General features: G+C 36.4%; 2 protein-coding genes across 2 annotated transcripts; one reads left to right on the top strand and one right to left on the bottom strand.

Annotated features, from left to right (window-relative positions):
• The first annotated feature begins 80 nt into the window (after positions 1–80).
• LOC113514306 (sorting and assembly machinery component 50 homolog A) lies at positions 81–10236 on the top strand. Its single transcript, XM_026898355.3, has 12 exons — positions 81–238; positions 1660–1770; positions 2457–2579; positions 2848–2943; positions 3172–3256; positions 4014–4143; positions 4793–4898; positions 6006–6093; positions 7260–7441; positions 8453–8726; positions 9474–9662; positions 10043–10236. Exons 1-11 carry the CDS (start codon positions 218–220, stop codon positions 9653–9655), a joined length of 1398 nt encoding a protein of 465 aa, XP_026754156.2. The 5' UTR covers positions 81–217; the 3' UTR covers positions 9656–9662; positions 10043–10236.
• A 504-nt stretch (positions 10237–10740) lies between these two features.
• LOC113514406 (NADH dehydrogenase [ubiquinone] 1 alpha subcomplex assembly factor 3) lies at positions 10741–15319 on the bottom strand. The gene is made up of 6 exons (XM_026898490.3): positions 15081–15319; positions 14558–14660; positions 13124–13182; positions 12949–13042; positions 11709–11845; positions 10741–10937 (listed from the first exon to the last, which is right to left on the bottom strand). The coding sequence occupies exons 1-6, from the start codon at positions 15137–15139 to the stop codon at positions 10829–10831; spliced, it is 561 nt and encodes a 186-aa protein (XP_026754291.2). The 5' UTR covers positions 15140–15319; the 3' UTR covers positions 10741–10828.
• Positions 15320–17245: the final 1926 nt, after the last annotated feature.

Below are 17245 nucleotides of genomic sequence, written 5' to 3'. Positions count from 1 at the left end.
ATAAATAATATTTAATTTGTAGCATCCCTCCTATATTTAATTTTAATTTGAACTTTTGTAAACCATTAAAAATGTTGCCATATCTTCTTCAAGTCGTCAGTTGTCATCTGTCAATTTTTGTCTATTTATGTAATTCAAAATAAAAATTCTAAATTATTAATTAACGAATAATTTTATAATATAGTGCAATATCATTATAATTATTTAAGTGAACAAAATGGGCACCGTATACGCAAAGGTATTACTTTCTTTTATCTATATGCGCCTATTTAGAATTAGGTTATATTTTGATTTTATTAAACATTTAAATAATAAAAAAAAAGATTGGATGTGTATCTTTAGAGTGTATTAAAGTATAATAATGTACCTTATAACCTTGCCTTGTATTTAAAGAATTATAATGGTGTTATTTCATTTAGATAAAATTATTTATTTTAGGTGAAAAAATCAAGAGAATTATTACTATGCAAAATGGCCCACGTTTGATAAATACATTTTGATATATACATACATTTGATACACACATATGGTGAGCCATATGAATATATGTGTCCAGTGCCCACCAAAGAATGTGAAAAAAGTTTTTTTAAAGATGTTTAAAATTACATAGGTGCCCTTTTAAAGGGCTAGGCCTCCCTTGGAATATAATCTTAAATATGCCCATGCATATATTTAAAAAGGATAGAAATTTTCTTTTTAGGTAACTTAGAATGGCAAACTAGTTGGTGGTCTAACATATAGTTAGAAAGTGTGACCTGTCATCTGTAGACATGAACATTATCATATATTAGGTATACAATATGCCGTGATGTCCATGATCCTCCATACCTTGTATGTATTGTACCATATATTTGAACAAAAGTGTGTTGAAGATCTAATGGTACCATTAACCACCTGACACCTCAACCATCTTACAAATTAGAGTGTCTTGTACTATGTAACATCATAGATAAAAATCTGAGCACAAAGGGTTACTGGTATCTTTAAACACACTATGATTCTATGTTAAGTGTGTTAGGTTGCTACTTTTCATCCAATGTAATATTCAGAGATCGAATTAAAGAAGTTGCTCAGAACAATAATAAACTAGCGTCTGCGTTTACTCCTCGGATGTGATGTAATTTTAAAAAGGTTTTTTTTTTTTATTTTATTATTTTTTTAATAAATTTATTGTAAATAACTTCAACAGTAATTTATTCAAAGCCTCGATGGTAGACGGTGCTGTCTGTAATAAGTATCTGTTTAGTGCTCCAATATTGTCTTTATCATTTTATATATGGAATATCATTATGTTATCACATTGACACATATTATATGATAAAAAAATTATTTAAAAGAACTTTTGTATTAATAAAAACTTTGAAATTAATTATGAGAATTTGAATCCAAATCTCATATAGCATTATATTTCCGAACCAATACAACATTACAACCTTCAAGAAAAGGGAATATTCCTTTTTAAAAGGCCGGCAGCACACCTGCAATGCCATTGGTGTTGTGGGTGATCATGGGTGGCGGTAGTCACTTACCATCAGGTGAGCCGCATGCTCGTTTACCCCCTGTGTTGTAAATAAAAAGTTCTTATAAATTTATTTTATTCTTTCTTACAGTTGTAAGAGAGAGAAGTATTAATACTTTATAAATGTGTGCATGTTACAGGCAGAGCCGGGTGAGAGTGAGGTGGGTGGTGGACTATTTGAGTTTGAGGAGCCCATCGAGCTTGACGAAGAGCCAATACCAAAGCCTACTGTCAAGTTGGGTGGAGTCAGGGTATGTTCATCAATAGATAGAGTAATTATATTTATTTAACTGAACTGCCTTTGTTGTATATTTCTTGTCTCTTATGATGAATTGATGTGGTTTGCTAGTTTGATTATTACTTCACAAAACAGCAAACCACATTTAACAAAACAGTAAAATCAGTTTATAACAATTTACACTGAGGTGTACAATGTGAGTGATGTATCTAATGCTGCAAGCAAGCTGTGCTTGATCTGTTCTAGAAAAATGATATGACACATCTTTTCAGCACATTGTTTTATTGTGAACTAAAGTAACAATTCTTCTTTACTAGTATTTATATTATAAAACATTAGGTGACGGTGTGTAGTCGTGTAGTGTGTTCGTGTGTGTAAAGTATGGATATAAGGTATATGTCAATGAATTGGTGTGTGGACTGTATGTTAATATTCCTTTATTTATCTTTATAAATAATATACCATAAGCAGCTACAAAACTGCCACTTGTCCTCTGGCCAACTGTGTGCTCGATTTTTACCCTCATTGTATGATAAACATTGATCAGAATGGAAAATGTTATTAGTGACGTCATCTGTTTGAAAATCAAGACGATAATGCAACTAACCACTACTATATAAATACGTATTTGCTAGTGTCGCATTACCTTGTGATTTGTTTTCGTGTTTAAGTTTTAGCAATTATGTAATGTGTACACAGGCGCGGGTGGACCGCGTCCACGTGGACGGCTTAAATAGAACGAAGGACGACATCATAAAGAGCACCGTCGATGATCTGTTTCATGCCACGGACTTCGAGGATGTCATACTTAGAGCACATAAGGTAATATCTTATTTGAATTTGTTAGTTAGTCTCCACAAGCTGTATTCCTGGTAGTAAATGTATTGTATAGTATGAAGCCTCCAAAATTAATCTCTTGTGAGGGAGAATATTAGTTTGTTACCATGGCGGCTAGGTACATGATATTATCTCAGAGAATTCCGAGATATGTTTTCCCATTATAACATTAAAGGGACGAAGAGTTGTAACATATTGTTACTCTGTCCTCACAGGGAATAACGTTGGTATTTATCTATTAATTTTTTGCCAGGTCCGGCGGGCCCTGGACTCGATGGGATGTTTCAGGGACATCGGAGTTTATATCGACGTCTCGTCCGGGCCCGGCGCCACGCCCGAGGGACTCGAGGTAAGGTCTTATATTGTGGTATGATGATTAGATTTCCCGATATATAAAAATTATATAATAAATAAAAAGAATCCAGTTTCCTAAACAATTTTTGTGTATAGTTTTCTCCATCGTGTTTTTTATAAGGCAATTTACTTTGAAAAGTAATTACATCCGATGGTCGTACATTAAGCATACTATTTCTAATAGTATATAAAATTAAAATACGATGTGTTTTCTGTGGTTCAGGTGACGTTTCAAGTGAAAGAATTGTCTAGAATAGTGGGCGGCGTCAACACGACGGTCAGCGAAAATGAGGGAAACCTAGTTGTAGGTGAGTTTCAATAACTATCACAAATATCTGGCTCGATGCTATGAGAACTTTGGTAAGCGTAGTATATAACATTTGACCATGAATATCATAATGGGCATACATTAGATCTGTATTTCTCTAATGTTATACGACTTTGTATAAATCTATCTGCACAGGTATTTTTATTTAATTTAGTTTTTGGCCCGAACAGAAGTGAAAGCATGGTAGTGAAATTACTAAGTAATTTTGTGGTATCAATTGCACCGCATTTTAGGTATAATGGAGGTCACAATATTCTGTGTTCTTATATAATATTGTTATTATAATAGTTCTGTGAAGTTCATGGTTCAAATATGAGTCGTGCGAAGTTCATAGATCAAATAGTTTTTAGTATCATGATATCAGCCTTTAACTGTCCACTGCTGAACATAAGTCTCCCTCTTGGGGAGTTTTGTGAACAGTTGCCATGCTTGGCAGATGGTTTGGCAACCACAATTAGGCTTTGGATATGATTTAAAACTTTACATCCCTCGCCCTCCCTTAGTCTCTACTTACAACATGCACGGGAAAGGAAGGAGTGGTCTATTCTATGCCGGGACCATACGTACGTTTTTAGTATACATCCTAAAAATGAATAATATATTATTATAGGTGATTTTACCAGTTTTTATTTCGTATGCAGCCAGATTTAATATAATTTATCAATAGCAGTGACAAAGTTGTATCGATAAAGTACGTAAGTGATGTGTGAGCGTGAGCGGTGTGGCGCGCTGCGCAGGTGTGAAGATGCCGAACGTGCTGGGCCGCGGCGAGCGCGTGCAGGCCGAGTACAGCATGGGCTACCGCAGCTCCTCCAACTTCAGCATCGCGGCCACCAAGCCCTACCCGCACAAGCCGCTCGTGCCCGTGTATGTACTCGCTAATAACTGATACGACATACACATGTTATTTACACAGTCTTTGCACTCACAAGGACATTTAGACGTAATGGTTTTTTTACTGAATGATAATGGAATGGTAATCCCGCCTGCGCTATCGGTATACATCGGTGGGGCACCAGTGAGGGATGATACAGAGGTAATAGGGTTACGAATCCCCATTTCTAACAATAAAGACGTAACGGTTATTTTTTTAATGGGTGAGGATGAAGCAGGTCAGTTAGCCCATCAGATAACGAATTCAACAAAAATTGATCACGATGATTTCCAGGGGGAACCACGTGGAAGTCGACATAATATTGCTAGCAATTGGGCTGTCGAACTCCATTGCTAACAATCCCTTTTCCCCCAGACGTAACAGTTATGAGTGACAATGGAGAGGTAACCTGGCCTGCGCTGTCCGTATAGTTTGGTACCAGTACCGGTGAGTGGCGGAGTCAGGTCACGTGACCCGCCGGGACTAATCCATCTGGAATTGTTGAAAACGATGTTTTCTAGGCTAGTGATAGCAATTGGACTGCTATACTCCTTTACTGAACATACTTCATAATAATGTATCAGGGTTGATTTTTTGCCAAATCGTACATACGTACATGTGTGCGTGTATTTATGTGTGCAGCGTGTCGGCGACGGTGTACCAACAGAACCACGAGTACCCGTGGTCGGGCTACCGGCTGCTGGACCGCGGCCTGCTGCTCGACCTCGCCTTCAGGACATCGCCCGCGGTGAGTCGCTTTTTATTGCTGCCAACCTAGTAATATAAGGATCCTTTATAATATTCATAATACCTTATTGGTGCTAGTCCGCCAGCCATGTGTGCCAACTATATGAACAACTTCCGCAACCATTTGTTTACCCGTTTGTGGTAATAATGCAAATTTCTATTATTCCCTAAGATCACGTAAGAAGTGTTATGTATTTATATTACTAATAGGTGGGTACCTGTGCATGTTATAAGGTTAAAGTTGTCTATAATAAAGTCAATGCCTATTCAATCTGCACTTTTTTCACTCGTCCCCTATCTCGCATATTTAGTAGGGAAATCAAATACTATTTCTCAAACATGCTTGGATGTGTTCATTATTTTGATTGAATCTTCTTCGAATATATCAAAATTGTGTTTTTGATTTCCGCGCATTGTTTGAGAAAAGTACTATACAAGCCTTAACCACAACTAGGCATTGAAGGACTTACGTATGTGTGCCTCGGCTACGCCTCGGCCCACATTTGCACCTTCGTCCATCAATGCCTCAGTTGCTAGCCGCTGCAGTAATGTACTATAAATACCCTAGTGTAAAATAAGAAACTCTTGTAACAAATCGCTTGAGAAAATTTGAAACATTAACTTCATATTCTTCTAATCAACAGCACCATCAGTGTTCAGGAGTCTTTCTTTTCATTTAAGAGTTTCCTCTTGTCGGTGCGACTAATCCATGCATTCTCTTCCAGCCAGCTCTATACCAGGCCATATCTTTGACTTCCCTATATGACATGACACCTAGTGTTTCCTTTCATCTGACTCATGTAGTTATTGCTCGCTCTTCCCCTTCCTCTTTTGCCCTCTATTTTTCCTTCTACTATGCTCTTTAAAAATTGTTATGTCGTATAAGTTGGCCCAGCATTTTGCCTCTTCTTTATTGTTTTTATTAATATTCTTTTCTCATTCTATTATCTTTTCTTTTCTCATTTTATTAATATTTTCCAGACTTCCTTATGCGTTACTTTTTCTGTCCAGATTATCTTTTCTATTCTCAGTTGCCGGTCAGTAGTGCGACTTTAAAATAAATTGGTAATAGTATGAGTTGTAAATTAATTTGTTGACTGTACCACAGACCAAACACAACCTGCAGTGGGAGGGCCTGGTGCGTGACACGTCAGTGCTCAGCAAGACCACCAGCTTCAGGGTCCGCGAGAGCAGCGGTGAGTATCGTGCACTGTTCCCCTCACCGATTGTTTCCAACATTAGGTAAAGCGGTATTTTTTTGTAAAGATTTAAATAAAATTTTTTGCAGTTTTACGAAATATACCTACTTGTAGGATTTGAAAATGTATTATGCTACAATTTTATTTTTATACTAGCTGTCTCGGTAGACGTTGTTCTGTCTGTTTACTTAATTTTTAACTGTATACAAGATATAATCGAAATCATTAGTACCCTTGAAGTCGAAAGTTCTAACGTGTGTAGTGTGATCGTAGGTTTAGAAAGTAGGGACCAAGTGGACCGTGTGCTCCAGAATTGTCTGGCGATTACCCCAGGACGCGAGCGGAGCTTTTAGCTATACGCAAAGATATGCAGGGTGGAAGGGGCAAGTTGGTCATATCGACAACAGCTATTTAAGATGAATGGTCAGAATCAGGGGGAAAATTATTTTACCACTGGAAGTGTACTATAGCCATATAATTAACGATTCTTAGTCTTTACGCCGCGCGATGTATTTGATATTTCACGATGTACTGTGTTCCACGTGACGCGTGATACCTACAGCGCGCGGTCAATAGCGCTTCTTCATAGGTAGTTTTCGTACGCTTGTAGCGTTGACGTTATACAGTGGATGTTGCGCATCACGGTAGGATTTTAATTCGAATATTATATTACTCTTTTTTTTTGTTATTTTATAGTATTTAATTATAAAATATTATTATTTCTTTATATTATAATACAAAATCTTAAATTGTTTTAAATGAAAAATATCAGGATTTTTTTTTATACAACTTAGAATGGCAAACAAGCTGACGGCCCACCTGATGAAAAGTGGTAACCGTCGCCTATAGACATGAGCATAACAGTGTAACAACCATGGACATAACAGAGTATACTGTTTCCGCCCATGATACCCCCCATGCGTTGCCATTCCTGAGGACTCGGATGTTATTCCTCTGTACCGTGTAATTTCTGGCAAGAATATTCACTGGTTTTCATTTATAGAAATAATGATCAGAATTTACTGTTTAAGTTTTTGTCAACTTGTCCCTTTCACCTTGTATGCATATGCACCATGTTAAGGATGCCGGTCCTCCCTGTGAAGTAATGTTAGTGACGTGCCTGATGACGTGTGGCGTGGCGTGGCGTGGCGTGGTGTGCGCAGGGCCGCAGATGAAGTCGCTGGTGCGGCACATCGTGAGCGTGGACCGGCGCGACGAGCCCATCTTCCCGTCGCGCGGCGTGTTCGTGCAGTTCAGCAGCGAGCTGGCCGGCCTGGGCGGCGGCGTGGCGCACCTCAAGACCGAGCTGGCCGCGCAGGCCAGCCTGCCGCTCACCGACACGCTGGTCCGTCTCAACGTCGCCTACAATACTATTTATTTTGCACATATTTTGACACAATTAATCAATCATTTTTTTAGGTATAAACATGGGTTATATAAGTTTGATGTAGAAATGTAGTGCGCTATGTTTCACCATCATAGGGTATACGATTTATTAATTATATAAAACATTAATTAAAGGTAATAATAATAATGACTAGCGTCGCACGGGTGGACATTTTTACCTTTTAAAAAGTGGCCTTTAAGGCTGGCACACGCGACGGAAGCTTAAAATTGGAGTAACTTCTCCCGTTTTCCTAACATTTTCTTTCACTGCTCTGCTCCTATTGATCGTAGCGTGATGAAAAGTATACTATAACCTGCCCAGGAGTATGAAGAATAATTGTACCAAGTTTCGTTAAAATCCGTCGAGTAGTTTTTGTTTCTATAACGAACATACAGGCAGACAGACAAAAATTTTACTGATTGCATTTTTGACATCAGTATCGATCACTAATCACCGCCTGATAGTTATTTTGGAAATATATTTCATGTACAGAATTGACCTTTCCACAGATTTATTATAAGTATAAAAAATAACTTTGTACAATACAATTGCATTATAAAAAAAAAAGTAATTCGGGCAACAATTGTAACAATAATCAGTGGTCTAATAACTATACAACATTACACTTTTACATTACATTTGATTTTACATTCTAATAATGTACATGCGTGCATTCAAATTTGAATTATTTATCATTAAGAAATTCGTCAATAGTGTAATAATTTTTCTCCAATAAATATCGTCAGAGTCGTAGAATACTGACGGATATATCGTTATAGTCGTAGAATACTGACGGATATATCGTCATAGTCGTAGAATACTGACGGATCTATATATGTAATATTTGTCAGGTCCGTCAGTATTGTACGACTACGACGATATGTTGTGTTTATGGCAGTGTGTGGGGGAGGCGTACTAGTATGTCGAGCAGTGGACGGTGACGGCTGAAAGGTTTGGTGTGGTGCGCAGTCGGTGCAGGCGAGCGGCGCGGCGGGCGTGCTGCACGACGTGTTCGGCTCGGAGCTGGCGGACCGGCTGTACCTGGGCGGGCCGGCCTCGCTGCGCGGCTTCGCGCAGCGCGGCGTGGGGCCGCAGCACGACCGCCTGGCCACCGGCGGCCTCGCCTACTGGGCCGCCGCGCTGCACCTCTGGGCGCCGCTGCCCTTCGTGCCGCCCCGCGCCGGCCTCGGCGGCCTCTTCCGCTCGCACCTCTTCCTCAACGCCGGCTGCCTCGCCGCGCCCGGTTAGATAATGCCCTCCGCTACTGTTTATACGTTATCAAACTTTCATACTGCGTCTAGTGGTACAGTATCGGGGGGAAGGGCTTGTTGGGGGTCTAATCGACCCATTGCTAGCGGTACACCCTGTCAGGTCGTCCTCCACACGGTTTCCTCTGGAAACCATCGTGATTAATTCTAATGAAGTTCGTCACGATGGGCTGCACTGACGTGCTTTCATTGTAACCTATCATACCTCACTTGTGCCTCGCCAGTGTATACCAATAGCGCAGGCAAGGCTACCATTTCATTATCATCTATTAAAAAAAAAGTAGTAGTACAGTATCTCAGGGAGTAGATAGATAATTTATTTGCATATTTACAGCACACAAATAACAATACAAACACACATTATCATACATACACAGTAAAAGAGATAAAATAATGAAAAAAAAAAACTATTAAATCCGAGATTGATATAAAATTAAAAATGGCAACTTTCCGATATATCTAATAAGACAAATATTTTTTTATTTCTACACTATAGCAAAGACATATTCCAGATAATGCCTTAACAAAAACAAGTAGCAAAACATATAAAATATAAATGTAGACAAATATAGAATGATGTCGATTAAGTAGCTCGTTGAAATAGCAATTTTCAGTTTCCTTTTTGATGGATGCGTTTGCGATGCGAGTGCGCGCGGTGCCGGTCGTAAGTGTAATGTGTAATGTGTAATCGTGTAACGCTGGCTGGCGGTGGTACGTTGCAGAGGGCGGCGCGGCGGCGTGGCAGGCGCTGGGCGAGGCGCGCGCGGCGGCGGGCGGCGGCGTGGCGCTGCGGCTGGGCCGCGTCGCACGTCTCGAGCTCAACTACTGCGTGCCGCTGCGCGCGCTGCCCGCCGACCGCGCCGCGCCCGGCCTGCAGTTCGGCGTCGCCGCGCACTTCCTGTAGCCTTCCAGTAAATATAACACTGACAGAGAGGAACCAGACTTCACCGGCTACTCTCACACGACACGTAGTGCTAGTGTTCAAATATAGACACAAAGTACACTGTATGAAAAATATACAGTAGCATAATTAAAGATCGTGTCCCACAAAAACCAGACTTCAATTGTGACTAAACCAGTTATTTTAATCTAGAAACTACTAGACCGATTTTGATAATATTTCTACAGCATCAATCTGTAAGTATATACTTTGAGTTAAAAAAATATTTCGAATCTGTTTAAAACTCGCGAAGTTATAAAGTAAGTAGACATAAAAAAATACAACGGAACTGAGAATCTCCCTGTTTTTGAAATCGGTTGAAAACGTTAATAATTCCAATTTCCTTTCCAGGCCAAAATTTCTCCTAGTACCGCGATCCACCCCGTGAACTACGACACGAATTATTGTAAAATACGAAGGAACAAAATGTTAATTAATTGATGACATTTTATTTTAAATTATGTATTTCGTTTTATGAATAAATCGTTAGTGATTATTGTATTGTTGTTATAGCGTTACAAGTATTAAAATATTTTTTTATTTTATTTATGCGCATATCTTATTTGTATGACCTGTTCAGTGGTGTGGAAAGTCCATCATAAATAAGCAATACCTACACACATTATGGTGCCAAGCTAAAAAGTAAAGTAGCTAATACAATGTCTCTCACGACAGAAACATTTTAATCCTCTAGAGTGGTAGTGTTTTTAAACGTCTTCCAAAAGAGATTTTCAAATTATCAATTTTTTTTTATCTAATCTTACACGTACGCGAATAGTGTCTAACAAAATTATATAATTTTAAACCAAATTTTGTAATTTTTTGCAATCGATAAAATCCAATCTCGTGTTGACGACTGCCACCTTTCATCATTCCTTAATAATCTAAGCTGTCAATCCATTCGGTAGGTATCTGACTTCATATTCTAAATTTTTAAATATATGTCTATAAACATATCTACGTTAATTGGTGTTTTTATCTACGCAAGCTGTTTTATCTCACAGTAATTTTGTATTAATGTAAAAATTACACAAAATAAATGCCCATAATATTATAACAATTATTTATTACCTAAAAACAAGTATAACTAAGTATTATATACAAATAGCGTATTGTTCGTGGTCCGTTCGTGGGCGGCTACGTGAGCTGCTGCTGGTAGAGGTTCTGGTAGTGGAGGCGGGAGCGCAGCATATCGTCGGGCGAAGGGTCGATGCTCAACGGCGGCACCAGCGCGCCCGCCACCGACCTGACGCAACAAATTGTGCAATAAAGAATAAATAAATAAATAAACAACATATAAAATAGATCGTAAATACAGTCAAGCAACGAAAAAATTAATATTAAACAAATCTATTTAAATAAAGATGATTTAAGTTTGTAATGCTCTAATAGTTCGTAAATTATTTCTACCAAACAAAAACTGAGCTCCCTCGCCGGGTTTGGCTCTGTCCAAATATACTCGTAAAACATATAAATATAGGAGAATATAGATCTCTGTATGGGACTTAAAAACGGCGCTGGTAGGAGAGGAGGGCAGCGACAATAATAAAATAATATTAAGAGAGGCTTACCAGTATATTTTCTTAAGACAATCACAATACAACAGTAATATGTTAATCAGATAGAAAAACAAAAAGTATCAAAAAGACATATTCATAATATAAAAATATAATTCTAAAAAGGTAAATTATATAAAAAGAGGTCTGTCGCCAACAGGACTACCCTAGCAGGCAAGGGGGAAAGGGACTATTAGCAATAGAGTTTGACAGCCCCATTGTTAGCAATTTACCCTAATAGGTCGACCTCCACGCGGTTCCCCCTAGAAACCATCGTGAACAATTCTTGTTGAATTCGTCACGATGGGCTAACTGACTTGCTTTATCCTCACCTATCGTCCTTCACTGGTGCCCCGCCAGTGTATACCATTAGTGCGGACGGGGTAACTATTCCATTATCACCCATTAACAAAACCCTAGCAGGCAACGTGTACAATGTCTCTTTGGTGTAGCGCCCTCACCTGCCCTCAGCGTTGAGGAAGTTGAAGGTGGAGCAGGCGTGCTCGACGGGCAGCAGCTCCACGTTGCAGGCGGCGGCGCGAGCGGCGCGGTACACTGTATTCAGCGACTCGCGCTCCTTCGTCTCCACTCCCAGTATCTGTAGCACCACACAATGCAATGTGGCTGATGAGGACGCCAAGAAATTTTTTTTATACAATTAAGGATGGTAGACAAACTGACGGTCCCCTTAATGAAAAATAGTAACTATGGACCTATAAACATGAACAGCAACATGGACATAGAAGAATATACTGTGACAGCGCAGTATATTAGTACTTGTACCAACACGTGCGTAAAGTGAGCGTGTCCGGTGCGGCCGAGGTAGTCTTACTAATATACCTAATAAAATTGTAACTAGAAAATGGATAGACATCCCCATTAATTTTAAATATAGGAGATATTTAACATTCCCGGAGGGGGGGGGGGGGGGGTCTTAATAAGAGCAATAGAAACTAAAGAATGTTTTAAGTCCGGAACAAACAGTTCCAGCATTACGCAAAAATAACTACACCAAACTGGAGGCGACTTTCACAGTTACGTTCCTGAAGGTCTAATTCAAAATCTAGTGCGTCTTATTTTGATCCACCATCTCGAGGTGGTCTACTACGTTAGCTTTCAAGCATTAGACATTTCTTTCTTTAGCAGACAAAAAGCTAGTTTCTAATAAAACTTATGGAGGGAGGAAAGGGATTGTTAGTAATGGAGACTGAGAATACCATTGCTAGCAATATACCCAACCAGGTCGACCTCCTCGCGGTTCCCCCTGGAAACTATCATGGTTAATTCCTGATGAATTCATCATGATGGGCTAACTGGCCTGTTTTCATTCTCATCTATCACCCTTCCCTGGTGCTCCGCCAGCGTATCCCGTTAGCGCAGGCGGGGTTACCATACCATTTTTACCCATTAAAAAAAACTTATGGACGGGTGGTCTGTGGTCACAGATATAATAATAGAAATAATTATATAATCAATATTAATCCTTATAATTGTATCATACAATTTATATTTTTTTCTTTCGTATTTAATTTTTTTTTTTATTTAAAGTAGTTTTTATTTCTATGAATATTATTCATTACTTAATTACCAAATGTCTCAAAATATATACTTTTTGTATGATCTTATCGTCTAAGCTTTATAAGAATCAAATGGACACTATGTATCACTTTTAGTCAGCTTATACAGAGCTACAGAACTTACCAACAGATCAATTTTAGGTTCGAGCAGCTTGAATAGTCTCAGTGAATCCTCTGTAATCTCGTGGGAGCCACGCACCTGCCACGACAGTACCGTCCTACAATAACACAGTTTGTAATTACACATTATGCCTACAGTAGTGTTTATGTCTAGGTTATTACTTTAATATATAACATACCTGGGAAATATTGCCATTGGTCCGAGCACAGTTATTCCATTGTTCAATCTAAAGCCATACTGCAAAAAAGAGATAGTGTTTGAGATTAATGTACAGCTAAGATGTGTGCAAACAATGAACACTTGAGATTCGCAAACAATTTTATTGTATTTTCCCCAATAAGAGATAGTCTTCAAATAATGGTAAATAAACTAAATAAAGAAAGCTGAAAATTATGCTGTTATGAACAAAAAGAAAACAAAAATTATGACAAATAAGATAAAAATTAAACTATCTGCATCAAGAACAAAATAATTATGCGGATGAGTAATTGTATTTAGCTCAATTCCATAAACAGACAACTAGAAAGGAGATTAAAAAATGTATAGTAAATGCTTAGAAACAGTTTTGGAGTTTAAAAGGAATACTTAAAAGCAAAAAGACAGTCATGCCCTTAAAATACAAAGTATTTAATACTTATATTTTACTAGTTCTTACATATGTTTAACCTGGGCTCTTATGAACTCTCGTTTTAAAAATTACAAAATTGCCAGAATGCTATGGAAAGAAATATGATGGGGATAAGATTATCAGACATAGCTAAAACAAGCACAATTAAAATAGCACACAAAAAAAAGATGGTACTGTCACAATTAAAAAAAAAAAAAAATGGAAAAATGGGTAAGGTGTATTATGCAATTAGAAAGCAAGATATATATATGTATTATATATATACACTAGTAAAACAATAATGTTTTAGTAAAGACAAGACAAAAAAAGGAGAAGGGGAAGACCATGTAGAAGATGAGTAGATGACATTATTATCAGATAAGGACTGAAGCAGGTAGAATTTGGATAAGAATAGCTAATAGAAGAGACTATTGGAGGTATTGGAAGAGGGCTTTGCTAACAAGCAAACAGACAAGTAATGCAATATTCAAGGCTTGTGTGTTTTTGGGATTACACCCATTGAAGATAGGACTGCAATTGCTACCATTTTGACATCAGTATGACAACATACTGGCCTGTGTAGAAATGGATGACAGACATTCATTTTTTTTACAATATGTTTTTGTAGGATATTATAATTTTAATCAAAGAACTCTTTCCCAATCTGTACACTTAAAAAAAAATCAATATGGATAAAAAAATATATTAGCCGACCCCAATAAATAATTGATGATTATTTTTTCTTTGAGCAGTTTTGAAACAATAAACTATTTTATCTAGTAATACATTTATGTACATTTTCTAGATTATTAATTGTAAATTTAGGAATAATAAAAAAGGATAGAAGCTATTGGTACTTAGTTAATTCTGCTTACCCTGTGATAAACCATAAGGGGCCTTACTTGAAATGATTTAATTGTATCAATTTTAGAGATTCTTCACTTTTCCTCTGGACTCTTTACACAGCACTTATACATGAACTATTTCAGCAAATTATGTACTTACAGTAGCATACGAGTCTATCATCAGTCCCAGCTCTGTGTCCTGGTTAAGGACACGCACTGTTGTCTTCCCTTCACCCTCATATGCTGCTTTGTTACGGACATGACTGCAAAACAATTTGTTGCATTAAATATTTATTTTTAAAATATACAAATAAATAAGCGCTACATAGTCATCTGAATCTTAAGCTGTATGTAACACCCTGTATTATGACAAACCAGACAATGACAGGGGCACAATTGAGAACAAGTGCACAGAGACTAGGGTAACACTAGGGTGTTAGGAGTATTTTAGTAACGTATTATATATAGTCCTTTGAGTAACTGTTAGTCTTAAGGTAGAAACATCTTAGTTTGCTAACAAGTAATAAAGTATACGCGGACATTTATAGTAAGATTAAAGCTATAAACAGCTGTAATTGTGCAATGTTATCTTTAATATCTGTTTTAAGTTTAAATTATTGTTATATTATTTAAAGTTTTATTCATCAAAGTTAAATAGAGAAACAGTTCTATTATAATCTAACCTTAAAAATGGATTGTTCTTGACTGCAATAACAATTCGCTTCGCTTTGTCTAATAACATGTTTTTGTCAAATATTGATGATCTCTTAAACTTATTTTTTTTGCTAATTTAATTAATCGTAAGTAGTCATTTAAGATAATATCAAAACATTTTCTTAATAATTAATATAAATAAATAAAACATTGACACTAATGACATAAGTCACATATAAGTGGCAATGGCAACTAAAAACCGTCCTGAACTCCGATATACATAATAAAGCTCAATACAGGGAATTCTGCTCATCCCATGGAATTGGTAATTTTATTTTGCATATTATTAGGATCATTTATATTAATTTATACAACAGATATTTTGGAAGAATTTTTCGATTAAATCTTTTTTAAAGAAGATTACGTAATTATACACAGAGGCACACAGTTTTTTAGTAAAATAAAACGCGTGTTGTCAAATGACGTCATATATGGCATTGACGTTAAAGTACTGCAGATGCGCGTATTTTGAAATTTCGTCGCTGTTCGATTGATTTTCTTGTAATCTTGTGTTAAAAATGCAAAATTTCTTCTTTGGATTCTATTTTAAGCATTTAAATTAAAAGACTTTAAAATAAGATCAAAAACAAAAAATAAAACAAGACCATATGAATATTTAAATTGTATAATATACATATTAAAGTTTTGTTTAAAAATGAAGTCTGTTTTTGTATCGGTAGACGTAGCTTACAGTCAAAGGAAGCGTTATATTATAGATTTAAAAGCGATTACAATTTAGATATGTGGAAAGAAATGAAGAAACGTTGGCTAATGTTTGCTGTACTGTTAGTGGTGATGTTCGCGGTGTTGGCGCCACGTGTCGGCGCTCCCGGAGGCAACTACTCTGCATGCTCACCTTTAGATCATTCTAGAACGCATTGCACCCCATTCAGCCACGTAATTGAAGTTTTAATCTTAAATTTCTATTGCTTGTTGCAAGAACTATTTTTTAATAGAACGGTATGAAAATGCTTTGGTTTAATAATTTTTTCCAATAACTTCTTGCAACTAGCTTTTATTTTAATTAGACTTTATACTGGAAAACTACAAATTGTCAGTATATCTAAAATTAATGCATAGATTATAATTAGATATCATTAGTTACATATTAAAGTATTTCTCTAATTATGTACCTAGTTTTTTTTTTCTATTTCATTATTTTTGATATTTCTTGACAAGCAATATATTCTATTTATTAACATAGCAAATCATTTTATGACACAGTCATATTTTACTACAATTATAAAAAAAAAAATTACTAGTAATCTATTTGTGTGTTATAAATATAATTAAAACATTACTTATTGGGTAGAACAAAATAATAATTCAGTTGCTTTGATTAAAGTTGCTTAGAGAGACCTTACAAAAACAATGTTTTGCATAATTTGATAAGATAAAATGAAAAAATGTTCACAGCAATAATCATTAGAGGCATTTGTTACTTCTTGAGTTTTATTGAGCATAAGCACGAGGCAGGACTGGTGTGAGCATTATCAGTATTTTGTGAGTATTTTTCATCGCCAGACAGTAATCAGACATTTAAATTGACACACAGTTTTTTAAATAAATATAATAATCTCTGCAGGTGCAATATTAACAATATAAATAGTAATTACAAACAGTTATATGATGTACATACATTTAAAATATATAGATTTAAAAGATATTATTTAACATTGTACAGAGAATCAAAGACAGAGAATACAAAAAATGCTATTAGATTAAAAGTTTTTCCTTAAGTTCTTAATCTAATAATTTTTTTATATTCTTTTCAAAAATTATTACTAAATAGTTGCTGTATAGGCTTGCTTTAGATATACCTACATAGTTTTTTCCAAAAATACTTGGTTCAAAGTTTTATATGTAGATATAATTTGGGTCTTTTAACAAATAGAATTAACTATATTTTGTTATATCTAGTAATTTTTTTATGCAAATTTGAATGACAAACAGACCTGTATATGACTTGTAATACTTGTATATGAACCATCTGAAACATGAATAATGTGGACAAGTTCATGGACCTCACAGCATACACTGTGACGCCTGTGGCACCCTTAAATTACTTGTACACCCATTTTACAATGATTGCATAGTAATTTAGTTTACACTTGAAGAACTATTGTGACAGATG

The sequence above is a fragment of the Galleria mellonella genome, unplaced genomic scaffold (genome assembly GCF_026898425.1).
Source record: "Galleria mellonella isolate WM207_F2 unplaced genomic scaffold, CSIRO_AGI_GalMel_v1 utg1650, whole genome shotgun sequence".
Taxonomy (NCBI): Eukaryota; Metazoa; Arthropoda; class Insecta; order Lepidoptera; family Pyralidae; genus Galleria; species Galleria mellonella.
This window is presented reverse-complemented; position numbering and strand designations above follow the sequence as displayed.